This window comes from Stegodyphus dumicola, chromosome 7 (assembly GCF_044657685.1).
Source record: "Stegodyphus dumicola isolate Sdum_Otavi_A_Nest chromosome 7, ASM4465768v1".
In the NCBI taxonomy this organism is placed as follows: Eukaryota; Metazoa; Arthropoda; class Arachnida; order Araneae; family Eresidae; genus Stegodyphus; species Stegodyphus dumicola.
This window is the reverse complement of record NC_140774.1, coordinates 108,593,548-108,608,786: the sequence shown is the minus strand read 5'-3', so window position 1 is coordinate 108,608,786 and position 15,239 is coordinate 108,593,548. Positions and strand designations below refer to the sequence as shown.

At 33.0% G+C, this 15,239-nt stretch overlaps 1 protein-coding gene across 3 annotated transcripts in view; it reads left to right on the top strand.

The window, feature by feature from the left end:
- Positions 1–12,507: 12,507 nt before the first annotated feature.
- LOC118195307 (uncharacterized) overlaps positions 12,508–15,239 on the top strand; it is a 196,256-nt gene continuing 193,524 nt past the window's right edge. For all 3 annotated transcript variants that reach the window (XM_085820701.1, XM_085820702.1, XM_085820700.1), the window contains exon 1: positions 12,508–12,693. In XM_085820701.1, coding sequence (XP_085676827.1) covers positions 12,640–12,693 — 54 coding nt within the window. In that variant the 5' untranslated portion in view covers positions 12,508–12,639. The remainder of the gene's footprint in view (positions 12,694–15,239) is intronic.

Below are 15,239 nucleotides of genomic sequence, written 5' to 3'. Positions count from 1 at the left end.
GTCCTAACTGATTTACTTTTGGATTATGCCAAAAATATTTCCACCAGATTAAGATCATTAAATGCCTACATATTAGACGCTGTGGCTATAATCATACATAACACACTTCAAATAATGTAAAAAGAGATAGACTATCCTGTAGATTAGGGATTCCTAACCTTTGATTTGGTTTGGTTTATGTAATTACGGCAAAGCCTCAAGAACTACCTCCCTAAAGGAAGGAGTACATTCGTGGAAGACTTTCAAAGAGAAACTAGATCGTGTACACATTACACTTGAGGAAAACCACGAAAACGGACCGAACTACTAGTGCTCAGGAACTTACCGCTCGGCCGCTAGTTTCCAACAGGATTGGTATTTTTCTGGGGGATGATGAAATTTTTAACGGTGGGAAGGATGATCAAAGACTCGAAGCCGAACATGAAGTGGCAAATGATCGCCATAATTAAGATACCATTGAGTACAAAAATGTATTAATAAAACTTATAATTAATTGTTTACTAATATATAAAGCTATATCATACTGTAAGCAAGAAATCATATAAAACAAATATAAGAGTAAATATAAGCTTATTTATATTTTAAAAATCAATAATATTTTTAAAAATATATAAATATTGTATTCAATAAGTGAAATATAAAAAGTAAAACGCCGGATCATAAGGAAAACGCAACCCAAAAATTTAAAGAATACATTTGCCCAGAGAACGAACTTAATGCAATTGTCCATTATTGAAAAGTATTTTTCCAGGAGATATATTATAACATACAAGCCACTTACAAAACTTAAAAAGATTTTAATGTTCGCTTCCAAGACAGCGAAAATTTTCATGTAACCGCTGAGCTCCAATATAACTGATCTTGATATTATGGAGCAAGAAGAACTGATTTCATTGTAGAAAGATGCTGAAGCACAAGTCTTACTCAAAACAAATGGGCAGGCTAATTTGTAGAATTTAAAATTCATCCGAAAGAAATGTCCCGAAATTAAAACCGTTACATAACCAACATTATTGACTTTTCTCTGGTCTTACATAGTGAAAGAAAGCTTTAGCCGAGATAATAATTTTCTACGGTAAACAAGAAACAGGATGAATATTTTTGAACGAGGTGATTTAATAATTAAATTAAGAAATTGTATGCCAAATGTTTAAAAACTGGCATTAATATATTAGGTGCAATCATCATATTAATTAAAATCGAAATTTTGTGCAATTAGAATCTGTGAATTTTTTTCTGAAAACTTGTTTATATCTGTAAAATTATAAATAACACTAATAAAAAAAGAACAAAACTTAAATCTAATAAACCATTTCAAAACCTTTGGGAAATTCTTAATGTAGTAGTTAATTTAAGTTACTTTCCTGCAATTATTTACATTATGATTATGTTTTATGCTGTATCTTACAAAGAAAAACATAACATGGTTGATGAAAAAAACCATTCTTTAAAAAGGGGTCAATGCAAAACAAGTGATGAGAATCCTTGGTGTAAATATATGTTCTGATGCTTTCTATGTCGTCCGTACGGAAACTCATTGAGACTACTAAGAATAAGAAAATCTTTTGCAGTTCTTTTTGAATATTGGAATGAACCAGAAATGATTATAATAAATATTTTTCAAGATGCAATTTCAATATTTTGACTTCTTTTCGTCTGGACATTCCGTATAAGCCCATCTGGTTTCCCGATCATAAATTTTTTCTTCTAAAGTTTTCCCCGTTTTAGTTTGTAGGGTTTATATTTATTTTAACTAACATTTATTTTAAGTTTAAACTACCTTTCCTGTCAAGCCTTACTTTCCCCCGGAACTGCCAATGCCAGAGTATGTAAATTTTAGTAGAACGCGCAAAGATTCAAATTATCAGCGGAAGTATTCTGAGTTAAATAGAAAGGAAACGAGTTCGAGGTGTGCTGTTCTTACTTCACGAGCGCGGAGGTAGTTAGCCAGAAATTGAAGAACCCCGCGTTTCGGCCTGTGTGCTTACCTGGAAGTATTGTTAATCGTTCAACGTGATCTTCAAGTTTGCTGAATTAGCAGCGGTATTGTAAAACGCGTTGAGGTTAGTTACTTTTAGAGAGCCTCGTAGTTAGAGTCTTGTCTTTAGTTTCTTTTCAGGTTATTATTTTTATTTTACCGCCAAGTTGGCGTAGTTTGTGAGCGTCAAGAGCACGCACTTGTAATTTATTACGTTGAATAAAAAGGGACTTAAACCCTTAACAAGACTCTGTCTTTTATCCAGTTTCAACAGTCACCTCTTGGTTGCGTGCAAGTTGGAGGCGCGCAACGCTACAAGTTAATTCTACCCATTTTCACTTTCCTTGTTCTGTAAAACATTTTGATTTTATAGATAAAAAGCAGTTTATTATTGCAGATTTTATTACAGAATATTTATTGATGAGAACTGCGAATTCATTAACAGAAGGCCAGAAAATTACAACGTGTAGCCGACATTCGGCCCCTTAAGTGAATTTACATGTTTGCAAAGTGCATGAAGTAGGAGCCCTTGAAAATAATATAAATTTAACATTTCATTAGAAGTAAAAACCTGTAAAGTATTAAAATACGAAGCCACAATGAACAGTGAAATGCCACGATTAAGTCAAATGTAGAGTATGAAAACATTTGCCATTGTATTTTTCTCGTAAATTGACAGCATTTAAAAAAAACATTTTTTTTTTCAAAATTTTATTAAGAAATAACTTTCACAGAATTTTATAAATGCTATCTACTCGATGATTGTCCTCGGTGAAAATAATATGCTTATGGATTTTGGATGCACCAGTTCTTAGCATCATCTAGCTCTGAAAAAATATTCATGAAGATGGAATAAAGAAAATCTTACTATAAAGCATCGCTAACAGATGAACATTTTCAAAAGGATTTTGTTAACAGGAATCCCAGTTTATAACTTAAGTGAACTATTATCATCTTCAATTAAAAAATATTGATCTCCCCCGTTAGTTAAACAATATTGTAAATAATTATACTTATATGTGTAATTTGAGTACCTTTAACAAAGAATATGCTCAAATATTTGTTTTATAGGTACTTACATATGAAACAACTTAAGTTTTAACGTCTTGGAATGTAATGTTTAGGAATAACTCATACCAAGTTGTTTTAAAAAAGGTTTCCGTCTGCTGCTATATGCTTAAAAACAAACAAAAGTTAGAGTCGATAATTATTGCAATCAGAAACTGACACGTTTTTCAACATCTATTTAAACTAAAGTTTAGACACCATTACATTTATACATTTATGTTAAGCTCTAAGCCACTGCTGTCGACTCTGCCTTTGTAAAAAAGTTTTAAATAAAATATAAAAAGATCCAAAAGAATGATTTTTAAATAAAAATTAAAAACCATACGTTAAAGATTAAAGAAAACATATTGTTGAAATACGTATTACTCTGTCAAAATACTTTAATACTGTCTGAATAGGCTTTTATGTCACAAAATAAGAAGTTTATTCAGGAGGATAAAATCTTGGCTCCGAGCCACAGAGATCGAATCTTAGACACTGTGCCAAAATCCGAAGAAAGTGACGAAGAAAACAAATTCTTTCTTATGTCAATTTCTGCATCAACTCTGATCGGCTTTAGTCAAGCAAAGAATAAATTTCTCTTCTGGCAACATCGCCGAGAAAAAGAATGTAATCTAGTCACCGAGAATTCTATAGAGGTTACGATAAGAGTGAAGTAGCAGTATTTGAAAATCGGTATAGTAGGGAGAAGGGAAAATAAATTTGAATTTCTGTTGTGTCACTGCTATTGATTGCTATATTAACCTTCAGTAAAAAGGGAAAATACTAGTTTTGAATTACAGTCATTATTATTTTGGCAACAAGGAATTTGAATTCCCTCTTGAATGCATTGAACCAGGTAACTTTCGTCCAATAAGCTTTCGATAGACTGTTATTCATGAATATTACCGTCTAATATCTTTACTATGGCATAAAAATTGGCATCTAATCTTCTTCGCTATAATTTATTATAATAAATGCAAAACTGGTATGTAGCCATTGAAAAGTAACACTTGTAGAATTTACTAATGATGGATCTAAGATCAAAATAGATTGCATTATTAATAAAAAAATTACGGAGTAAACCAAACAAATTTAGACAGGAGTGTAACAGCAAACTTTGTTTTGCAACTTGAAGTTTCAATGACTATGTAAATTTGTATTTATAATTCGTTTTACTATTGGGTTCTATAGTTAAGGGAACTGTAGGAAGACTGATAGCTACATAGGCTCAACAGGTAATTAGAAACATTAAAATTTCTGGGCGTTTTCTTAACAAGTAGTCAGTTCTCGAAATAGAAGACCAGAAATGAAGGACACCAGAAATATCCAAAAACAGATAAATATTTGTGTTCAAAATTCGTTTTGAAAATAGGGGTAAATATAATGTCAGGATACCCACAAGAAACAGATCGATCATCGGAGGATTTCACAGTTTGACAATGATTCAGTTTTGAGAATGCTTTGCATAGATATGTGACCGTGAATGAAATATGGCTGCGCCATTTCGATCCCGAGCCAAATAAGAATTGATTACATGGAAACATGCCTCTTTTCTCGGAAGCAAAAATATCATGAATCGAACTTCCGCTCAGTATTTTCTGGGATGCCAAATGTCATTATTGATTGATTACCACCAGCATGAAAACACAGGCACACTGGAGTATTATGCACAATTAATACCCAAATGGAGTGAAAAAATAAGAGCAAATGAAGAGGGAAAATAAGGGCAGAAGAAGAGGAAAGTTGTCGAAAGGAATTCTTTATCAGTGGCTCTCATAGACTTCTATGAGAGAGTGGCTCACAGACTTCTATGAGACAAACTCTCAAGACAGTTGCTATTGCTGGATGCCACTTGTAAGCTTGTAAGGTATTTCTCCCGCCTTCTTGGCATGCCTTCGTGGTGTGGTGGTCTGCACGCTGGACGAGTATTCCAGAGGTCCGTGGTTCGATTCCCGGCGAAGGTGTTGCTCAGTTTTACTTCTCTTGCTTCCAGTCTGTTTTGAATTTTTGAAACGTTTTAAATTAAAACTTTTTATTTGTTTATTTTGCTTGGAAAGGGATCTTCTGCAGTCGCAATTAAACATTTATTTCTTTATCACATTATGACAAATAATTATGATATATGTCATATTTTATAGTGATATATGTCTGTTTTAAAAAAATTAACGCATACGTATTTAATTTTCATTATAATATTACCATGGAATCAACAAACAAAGCCAACTGTGAGCAACGATACAAACATTTATTCGAAAATTACACTTTTCCTTCTCTGTATGGAGCCAAGAGGCTGCATCCTTTTGAAAAAGCAATCATCCAACTGAAGTGTTTGTATTCACGGAATTTAAAGCGAAAAAAGTGAAACTATCATCTGCATAAAAAGATTCTGGCAAGCTGCCAAGAATCTGGGTCACGAGAGCTGCTATTATCATAGAGGCAGTTTTTTCCGAGCAAATGTATGCAAAGGCGATATATATGCAAACTTTTCAGTGAATTTTGTTTCTTTCACTGCAGAAAACATTCGTAATTCGAATAGTTAGATTCTGCTTAGATTATATTACGAACTTACTTTTGCTTGGTATGTTTTCCTATTTAGTATTGTATTCGACTCTATAATAACTTATACTCATTTCTTATATAATATTAAACAATAGTCTCAACAACAATTGTCTCAAGAGCATAGGATTACCGTTGGGTAACATATATTCTTATTCTCTCTCTTTCTATGCAGTTACAGTAACTCTTGATGTATGTAATACGCGATGTAGTTAAATTCGCAATTAAGTAAGAGCGCAAAAGCTATATTATTCAACCTGAAACAAAAGAATTAGAAATACGAACTCAATGAACAAATTCTCCTTTCCCTACCTAAATTCTTACACTCATTCTCGCGGTTAATTTATGAAATAATAATATGTATATATGTTTAAAAATATTACGCGTTTTCACGAAGTTATTTTAAGCAATGTACATGTTCAGTTTTCATAAATTTAAGGCTTTTCAAATGTTTATGGTATTAAGCCTTGTAAGGAAATTTTCTTCTTCATTGTCCGTGTCTTAATTGGAAACACGTCAGGCTAGCGATCGGGAGGAATGGGTTTTGAATCCCGGAGAGGGCTTTACTTATATTTCATATTTCCTGCTCCGAAGTAATGCTAATGACCCTATATGTAGTATCTGAACTAAAGTTTTTTGAATGATAATTTGTTATCAATTGGATTTGGATCCCCTCCCGCCTATTCGCTCTTTAAGTGTGGGAGAATGTAAGGAATTGTCTGTTTTTTATAGAGGGCCTTCGCTGTGTAACTGAAAGCACGTTCGGTTAGCATTCGATTCGCCAGCAGCTGAACTGTAAAGTTACTAAACACTAGTCATTTGAACTGGAATTAAATCTCGGCGAACGGAATGAATGCATGGAAATTTTCGCAACTATTGCCGTAAATACATGTTAGCTTCTCTTAGAAAGTCCTGCACGAAGACATCCCAGCTCTTAGGCAGATAGCTCTCGAGTGCTTTGTCATAATCAAGCAAACTGAACCATTAGCAATCGGGAGGTCCAGATTTCGAATACCATCGAGAGATACGTACATACTCTACATATTTACATAACTCAGAGGACTATTGGAATTTTAAATTTTATGATTAATTTTCAATAGCCTTCAAAATCTTCTTTTTTAATTTGATTGTTTTCTTTCTTCATCATCCCCTCTTGAAAATATGCTTTAATAAATCTTTCTGAAGCACATTATTTCAAAATAATTCCCTATCATATTTTAATGTAATTTGATATAAAGCAAATGAAGTGGGTAATGGGAAAGGGAAACCCAAATCCCTTAATTACATTTAAACCATAATGTTAACAGACCAATAATAATAAAGTTTCCTATTAAGTAAGAGAGTAATTACCTATTCTAAACTTAACACGAATAGCATAATCTTAGTTCTTTACCAAATAGTGTCTGGGCTGCTAACGTGCAGTTTCTTTCTAGCCGTAGTGCTGCAATATACGAAATTGCTAAATATAGGTTGTACCCGCTTGGGCGCTTATATGTCTTGGTTGAGTTCATTATTCAAGAAATTACACCAAAACATTTTATCACTAAGTATCTAGAACCTACCTTTGCTTCTGGTACCAGGTTTTTCATCACTAGATGTAACGCTATAAATATATGAATAGTCGTTCATAACTATTGAATAATAGGCGCTCCTCATATACCAATTTAGATACACACGCTTACTTCGTTGATACTATGCCATAAATAAAGGACAGCCATTCGTCTCTATTGTTACTATCTAGCTATCATCATCTAGTCGACTCGGGTTCAAATCCTGGAGAACGAGCTGAACTCTATGTCAGACCCAAAATTGTATCATATAAATTTAGAGAATATAAAAATGTTATACACAGTTGATCAGCGTGTACGTGTGTCGTACGGAAAAGAGATCGTTAAACCCAAAGCTACGAAATGTGGTGTTTATGTTATCTCCAAGAGATGTGTTAATAATTCGATTTATAATCTTTTTATGTCAGTTTAAAACGAATTTATTAATGTTTACACATATCTTATAAATGAGCTAAAAATCTCGGAATTTCATTACTGTCGTCATTGGATAGAGCGAAAAAAATTCTTTAAAAAAGTTAATTTGGAATCTCTAATGTTTGGCGATTTTTTGAGGTACTTCGATCTTTTTTTGGCTAGTACACATCAGCGGTTTTAAAATTTCCATTGCCAAAATCGTATGCTTTATAAAAATTTCTATTTTTCTATATATCACAAAACAAACTCTTTCTTTTCTTTTTGAAATAGTAATGAAGACAAATCGAAGTGTGTGAAATTTTTTAAATGTAAACCTGTCGAATTTCAGACTTTCTACAGATCGTAATGTGATGTCAGCACTCCTAAATTAATATTTTCTGACGTAAAATATACCTTTTGCAAATTCGTGTTTGAAAACTGAAATGCGCAGTCATCAATAGAAATAAATTTATAAGGTTCTCAAAAATTGTTTTTAATAAACACCTCCAATAATTTTAGTCGTATGACGATGAAAATCTTTTATTTATTTATTAGATTATGAAAAACAGTTTTGCATTGAAATGTTTCTTTGCTGAAGTCAATATAAAAACTTAGGTTTCATATGATTCAATAAGAAATCATGACGTTACCATAACAATCGTTATCTGAAGGCCTGTCTTATTGGATTAATGTCTTAGCTTGAAATCATTGATATATGATTGTTCATTTAAGAGATATTTAATCGTGTAATTTTTTAAAACTTTTGCATGCACGATGCGCATAAAAGTTTAGGAGATTAATTCATAAATTTTCCACAGTCTGCGAGGCAAATTTAAATTTTGACAAAGCTGGAAGAAGCTCATTGGCGAAAGCATAATACGCTACGGCTGGCGAGCGCTGAACATTAATCGTCTTTTATTTTGTCATAAATGACCCTGCAGCGTGAAATATGGCTTTTATGGCTACCGCGGACAAAAATCGGTCTCTGGAATAATGCAAAATATAAGCCTTTCTGAATTTAATATATTCTTAAACAGTACCGACCAGCGGGAGATATTTAATAAAACGGTGTTGTTATTTGAGTGATCATGATTCCAAAAAGGGTGTTTCCTCCCTTAATAATAAATGAAAGTTTTCTTCGAATACGAAACGGACGGTTAATGCTGCATAGAATAAACATCTACATCTAACCGTATTTCTTTGGGGTTTTGAAATACATCAATTTAGGAACTCTCTTTCTCTATACGTATATGCTTTCTCTAAATGTGTTTTCGAAATCATTTTTTCAAATTACTGATATAAATACACAACCTGATCTTAATACTCCATTCAAACAAAGCCTAAATTATTTGTTTACTTTTGTGAGTACGGCTAAGCAGACGAGATTATCTACCGAAAAGGAGGAATGCCTTCAAGGACGACTTTCTAAGAGCAGAGTATTTATGTTAGGTATGCGGAAATTCATGAAAACACTGAAAAATCAACATTATTTTACACTAAAGAAACAAACTAGGTTCTCGCATAAAGACGGTGTTGTCCAAGTTTTTTCTAATTTTAATTCATAACACATCTCTTACATAAACGTATTATACTTAATTATAAACCAAGTATAATTAATCAGGTAATAAGAGGAAAATAATAAACTAAACCTAGTAAGCAAAATATATAAGTTACATTTCGGAATTCTAAAGGTTTTAACATAAACATTTATCGCAAGACCTGTCGGGAAAAAGATATCAAACGATTGGACACGCACGATTGTCAGAGATCACATGATCATTTTATTTACAGCAAACACCAATGCAACCAGAAAAGCACATGCATTCCTTGGAATTCGAATTGCCAAAGAAACACCGTAAAGTTTAGGGTTAAGTTAGATAAACTAAGCAGGACTTTTGCATAAAAAAGGCAATTCAATTTCCCAACACATCTAACAAGATGGTCAACCAGCGATAAAAGCTGATCCGTAATCATTTATTCCTTCATTACATGCAAAATGGATTATCATCCATGTTTTATTTTTTCAATAGAAGTTACAATGACCATATTGATGGTACTGTTTAATGAAATTTAGGCTACATGATCTGTGCAGCATATTAGTTACGTATTTGCCTTTTCTGCTACCTCGACAGCTCTTACCTGTGCTGAAAGTAATATCAGCACGGTAATAACTCGCGGAAACGGTACCCAGTTTAAATTGTTTAAAATAATTGCACATGCAATTTAAAAATTGTAATCACTATTTGTTATAAAAGCATGTGATAATACGATTTATATTTATATTGAAAAGTCATTTCAGAAATAAAAATTGTTTAAGAGCTGCAATCCTGCCACGCCATTCAGTTAATTCTAAATTGACAGCAGCAAAATGGTTCAGTTTTGATGTAAGAAACTCTTTCATTTTAGCTTACTCTTTTCATTAATTGCCCTTTCGTTACATAAAGAACGTTACCAAGGTTTTATTATCCATGCAGCATGACAAGTGTTACCATTCTACGAGACACAGGATTTTTATCTTCCACGCTGCACATAGTGAAAAGCGTGCATCAACGTTTTCATTCAACGTGGCGTTAAGATTCATCTTTTAAATTAAGACTGCTGTTGCATGTCTCGTGGAGGAATTTAAAACAAATTCTTAATATTTTTTAGCTTATTTTAAATTTTGATGCTGGTAACATTTTAGGAAATTCTTTATAAAGTTTTGGACCCTTACATTATGCTACTGTGTCCAATCATATTGGCAAGTATTGCCATTGCGCTAAATATAAAATATCTAACTTATCTTTCACGGGGAAGCAAGCAGCCAATTTCCCGAATAATGTTCAGTCCTTATAACTATCTTTAAAATTTTATTTGCTTAACAAACCGAGGGCTTCAAAAAGAAAAATCTTGATTACCGTGACTTGATCACTCTTGATTACCGTGCTTACTAGCGTAATTTTTTCCCTAGCTTTTTAGCGCAAGGTTCTGAAAGTCTTTAAAGTATTGTTAAATTGCTTAAGTTCACGCCGGGAAATAATGTTATGAATCTTACTTCACGGCACCAATGTTATATAGAAGAAAGTTTCGCCACCAAGGTTAAATAGTTTACTTCTAGGTACCAGTTATATCTGAAATTCCTATATTGTTAAATGTTAAATATGAAACTACTTGCCGTTAAAGGAAGTGATCGTATAGTGAAACGTGTACAGCATTTTTGCGTTGTGAAAAAAATGCATTCCGGGACCGCGCCGTGAGAGGATCGAAAACATAAAACATATACAAGATATAAAGGAAAAGTTCATATTAAATATATAAAGAAAACATACTGTAAGAGGTTCCAGATTAAATATCAGTTTATTCAATTACAACACAATAAGAAAAGTCTTAACCTCATCTGAGAGTCTGTTCATTTAAATTCATAAAAAAACTTAAGGTTTGTCTGGTGATTTAAAAGAAAGGAAAGGGAAACAATTTATGGCCTGAGAGTTAAATTTTAGATTCGACGTTGTTTTTACTGCTAAGGACGTTTTTGAAAAAACTTGCCTAAAGTTCCAACACACCAAAAAAAATAATACTTATCTTGAGTGGACATCTTGAAGTGGAGGAGAGCTCATATCTTAGCTCTATCCTTACGTCACTTGGCAAATCCGCAAGACAGAGACTCGAACGGCACGACAATAAATTACATCAGCTATACCGTCAAATCTTACGCCTGCTACTGGTTTCCATAGAAGAAAATTATTCCCACTGGAAGCAAGAGAACAGCTTACACCGCACGGCTGTCTGCCTAGACTCTCAGCTCCACCAAGGAAAACGTAGACAATTAAGCTAGGCATTTTAGAGAACGGCTAACGCAGGCTTCCAGTTGACTAAGGTGACATAATTCCTTCTGTTTTCAAGTCGGAGTTCAGAGGACATCGTCCTGACTTTTGCCGATACAGATAGAGACCCAAGTCTCTGTTAATTTTTTTGTTATTCGCTCAACAGTTTTTTTTTTCTTCGCATTTTTGAGAAAACCCGCGGCCGGGGAGCATAATTGCCGCTCCCCGCCGGAAGCACAGCTCGATGCCGACTAAATCTTTTCCTTTCTCCTTCGCAACACCCACAAGTTTTTTCTCAGTCTCCGTCAACAAGTCCGTCAAGCCCGAAAATCGGCGAATCCAAGCAGTGAGTGCCTAAGCGAGTCAAGAGTAAGTGTGTCCAGAGAAAAATGTGAATCCAACTCGAATTTCCTTCGTCTCCTTCACAAAACGGGCTCCCACTATGGCTTCACTTATCGCCCCCTTAATTATGGCAAAATCTTCGTTGTCAACTCCAGAATGCGGAAATAAGGGTGATCGCGCATGCGCGCCCTTCTTCACTTAGCCAACAACCGGACCCTCAATCGCCAAAAACCTGAATGACTTACATTGAAAGACAAGTAGCAACCTTTGACCTTTCCGTCACGTACTTTCCTCTCTTAAGGTCAACTAACAATGAAAATTCTTTCTCGAACATTCTAAAGCGCGCGAAATCATGACTTGGGCGAAAATTGCCTCCCTTTCCCTGCTTCTTTCACAATGAATAAAAGTTTGTACAAGATTTACAAATAGAGGAAAATAAATAATACTCTTTTAAACTAAATAATATTTCCAGAAGCATCTGTTTTTCCCCAAAATTAAAGCCTTAAATTAAATAATTCAGAATCAAAATAAAATTTAAATTTCCATAAATCATAAAATCATTCACCTAGTTTTTACAACGCTATCAGATAATTTCTCTACATAACAGTATTCATGTAATTTTCCCTTTCTTTAAGACGTTCAGAAAGTGAGCTTCCTTAAATACTAAAATAAAATTCGTCCACCTAGTGATTGTTTTCTCTTTCTAATTGATTTGTTCATGGATTTTGTGTGCTTGGGCTTTGATTGATAATATAATAGTGATGAGCCACAAAAAATGGAGATGTCTAACATTCTTGATTATTTTGAAGATCATTGCACGTACAAAGACAGGATGAACGGTGATGAAGTCGATGGCAACAGTAACCATGACTAAGATTTTCAAGCTGCAGCAGACAACACAGAATGCACTTCCAGCAGAATAAACTGTTTTGGTGCCTAGGGAGTAGGGATGAATAACAATAAAAGCGAGAGAGATTCAAGGTACAGAGAAGCAGAAATGAAGGTACGCTATATTAGATATTGTAATACTAACATTACTTCACATTCCTATTACGATGTGGGTCCTTTTAAGTAGCTAATATTGTGATAGTTACTAGTAATTTAACCATGAATACTTTAAATTTATATTGGCCTTACTATAACAGCGTCCTTCGGAAACTGTATTGTTCACATAATTTTCTCTTCTCGATTTTTCGATTCTAAAATGGGGCGGGGGGTAACGCGAGTACGGTAATTTAAGTCTTTATTTTATTTTAAAAAAATCTGTACTCTATATACTTCAGGCTACAGTTTAAGTCCTCCAAGAATGTTTAACTTTTAGAAAAATTTTAATTCTGAAAATCATGTAACTATTTCATATTTCTTGAATAAAAAGTATATTTATTATTAAAATCTTATGAAATTAAAAGTTAACATGAATAGAATTTTATTTTATAGCTTTAGTGCTTGTTTCTACTTTTTTGTTTATGAGCATAAACTGTTACAAACAAAATAATTTCAAAATGTTAAAAACGCATAACATCGTTTGGACAAAACATAAAAGAGAAGTTTATAGATACTTGAGGATCGATACGTCATTATCCAATTTCCTCATAATAATTAAATTTATTTTAGATGTAAAAAACGGTCTACATAAAAGGCAGGGTTAGAAATTTTGCATTCAACCTAGAATAGGTTATTGGAGAAGTCAAACAACAAGAATCAGCGTTATATTTGTAAATAGTCCAGGACTAGTTTCGATGGTTTGACTACAGAACCATCGAAACCAGTCCTGGAAAATTTACAAATATAAAGCTGATTCTTGTTGTTTGACGTCTCCACTAATCATTATTCAGTGTGTTATTTTAATCTAAATTAGTATAGGTTATAAAAACACTTTTTTTTATTTACGATAACAATTGTTATTTAATTGTTTTTATTTACGATAACAATAAAATAATAATTGTCGTAAAATGTTCTCCGAGAAGTTCCTAAAATAACTTTTAAAAGCTCAACATATATTGAACATATAAATAATACATTTTTATGACATGAATGACAAATGAAAGATCTTGTGGCAACAACCACTTCTTATAACGGACTTATTTTATCTGAAAAAAAAATAATACATATTTATTTGAGCTGTTAATAATCTGTCTAATTGCTATTATTAAATTACAATAAATTCAATGAAATATAACTATTTTAATACTATTTTAATTAAATAAGCTTGGGACCAAGAATGAACCCCACTTTCTTGGGGGGGGTGCCCAAAATTAAAATATGGAATAAATAGTATTAAAACATATTATAACAGACTTATAAAGGGCCCCATATCTCAAATAGCTTAGAGCCTTATCAAGTCTAAATCTGGCTCTGGATTTATCAATTGATTAGAATTTGACTTGCAGTGTGATAGTTATCTGGCGCTCGCAGACACTTATAAGGCAACGCCTAGAGAGGAAGTAGTTCTTATAAAGGGCGTGTCTGTGGGTAAAGAGAAATAAATGAAAGGTCATTGCCATCTGAGAAACCTGTTGATGAGTTACAGATATTATCAGGGTTTAAGAATGGTGTCAAAAGTCTAAAAGAAAACTGAATAACTGATGAAATACATATGAAAAGTAAACATCATAATGTAATGCAGGAGATTTAGAATAAAAGTTACATATATATAGTACTTTAGAGGAGTAAGGGGCAAATGGTTTATTTCTTACGTTCTCTCGACATACTTTAGAGTCACAGTTATAGTAAGAGTTCTCAATCTTGTAAAATCTTTGGAAAAGCGTCATTACATTTGCGAATAGTGCCCACAATTTTGGGATTAAATTTCATTTTGAGAATATCCTATACTTAGAAGCATTAAACTCACAATTAAGCTGTGCGTTAGGCTTGCCAAAGTCTTCATTTCTTCTAAGATACAGATGTCCCGCTTGACCACGAATATTCCATTGTTCAGTAAGATATATTGTATAGAGGATGAAAACTTTTCTATAGGTTCTGTTTTTCTGTCACAATAAAAATTTTTATCTCTCTCATAGCAGAAAGCATTATGCTGGAGCGCAGAATTTTGTTCTGTATCTTCCTGCTATCGGTTTCAGCGATTGGCTTCTGCTATTGGATGGATTTATCATTAACGACAAACTGTGAGAAAAATGCGTAACAGAAAAAGGTTAAGACAAGATAGATATTTTTTTTGTTTCTGTTTATTTTTATTTATTTATTTATTTGTAATCAAAGGAGTGCCATGATCAGACAATGTTTATAAAGAATAAGACACAATTACAACATATATGCTTAAGTAGTCTGTTGTAGGTTTGCATGAATGTAATTTACTTAAATGTTTTTCTGAATTCGCTTGTTAAACATATACACACTATTTTCTATGCTAAACGATCTTCGTCTTGTACATTAAGATAACTAGAAACTGCAAATTATCTAGTTTTACATAAATTAACCATCCAGCATCTAAATTCTCAACTTCGAAAATTTTGCTTTGATTTTTTGAACAAGCCGTAGTTTTGGATTGATACACTTAGTGATAATATTAGTATTACCCCATAGGAGACA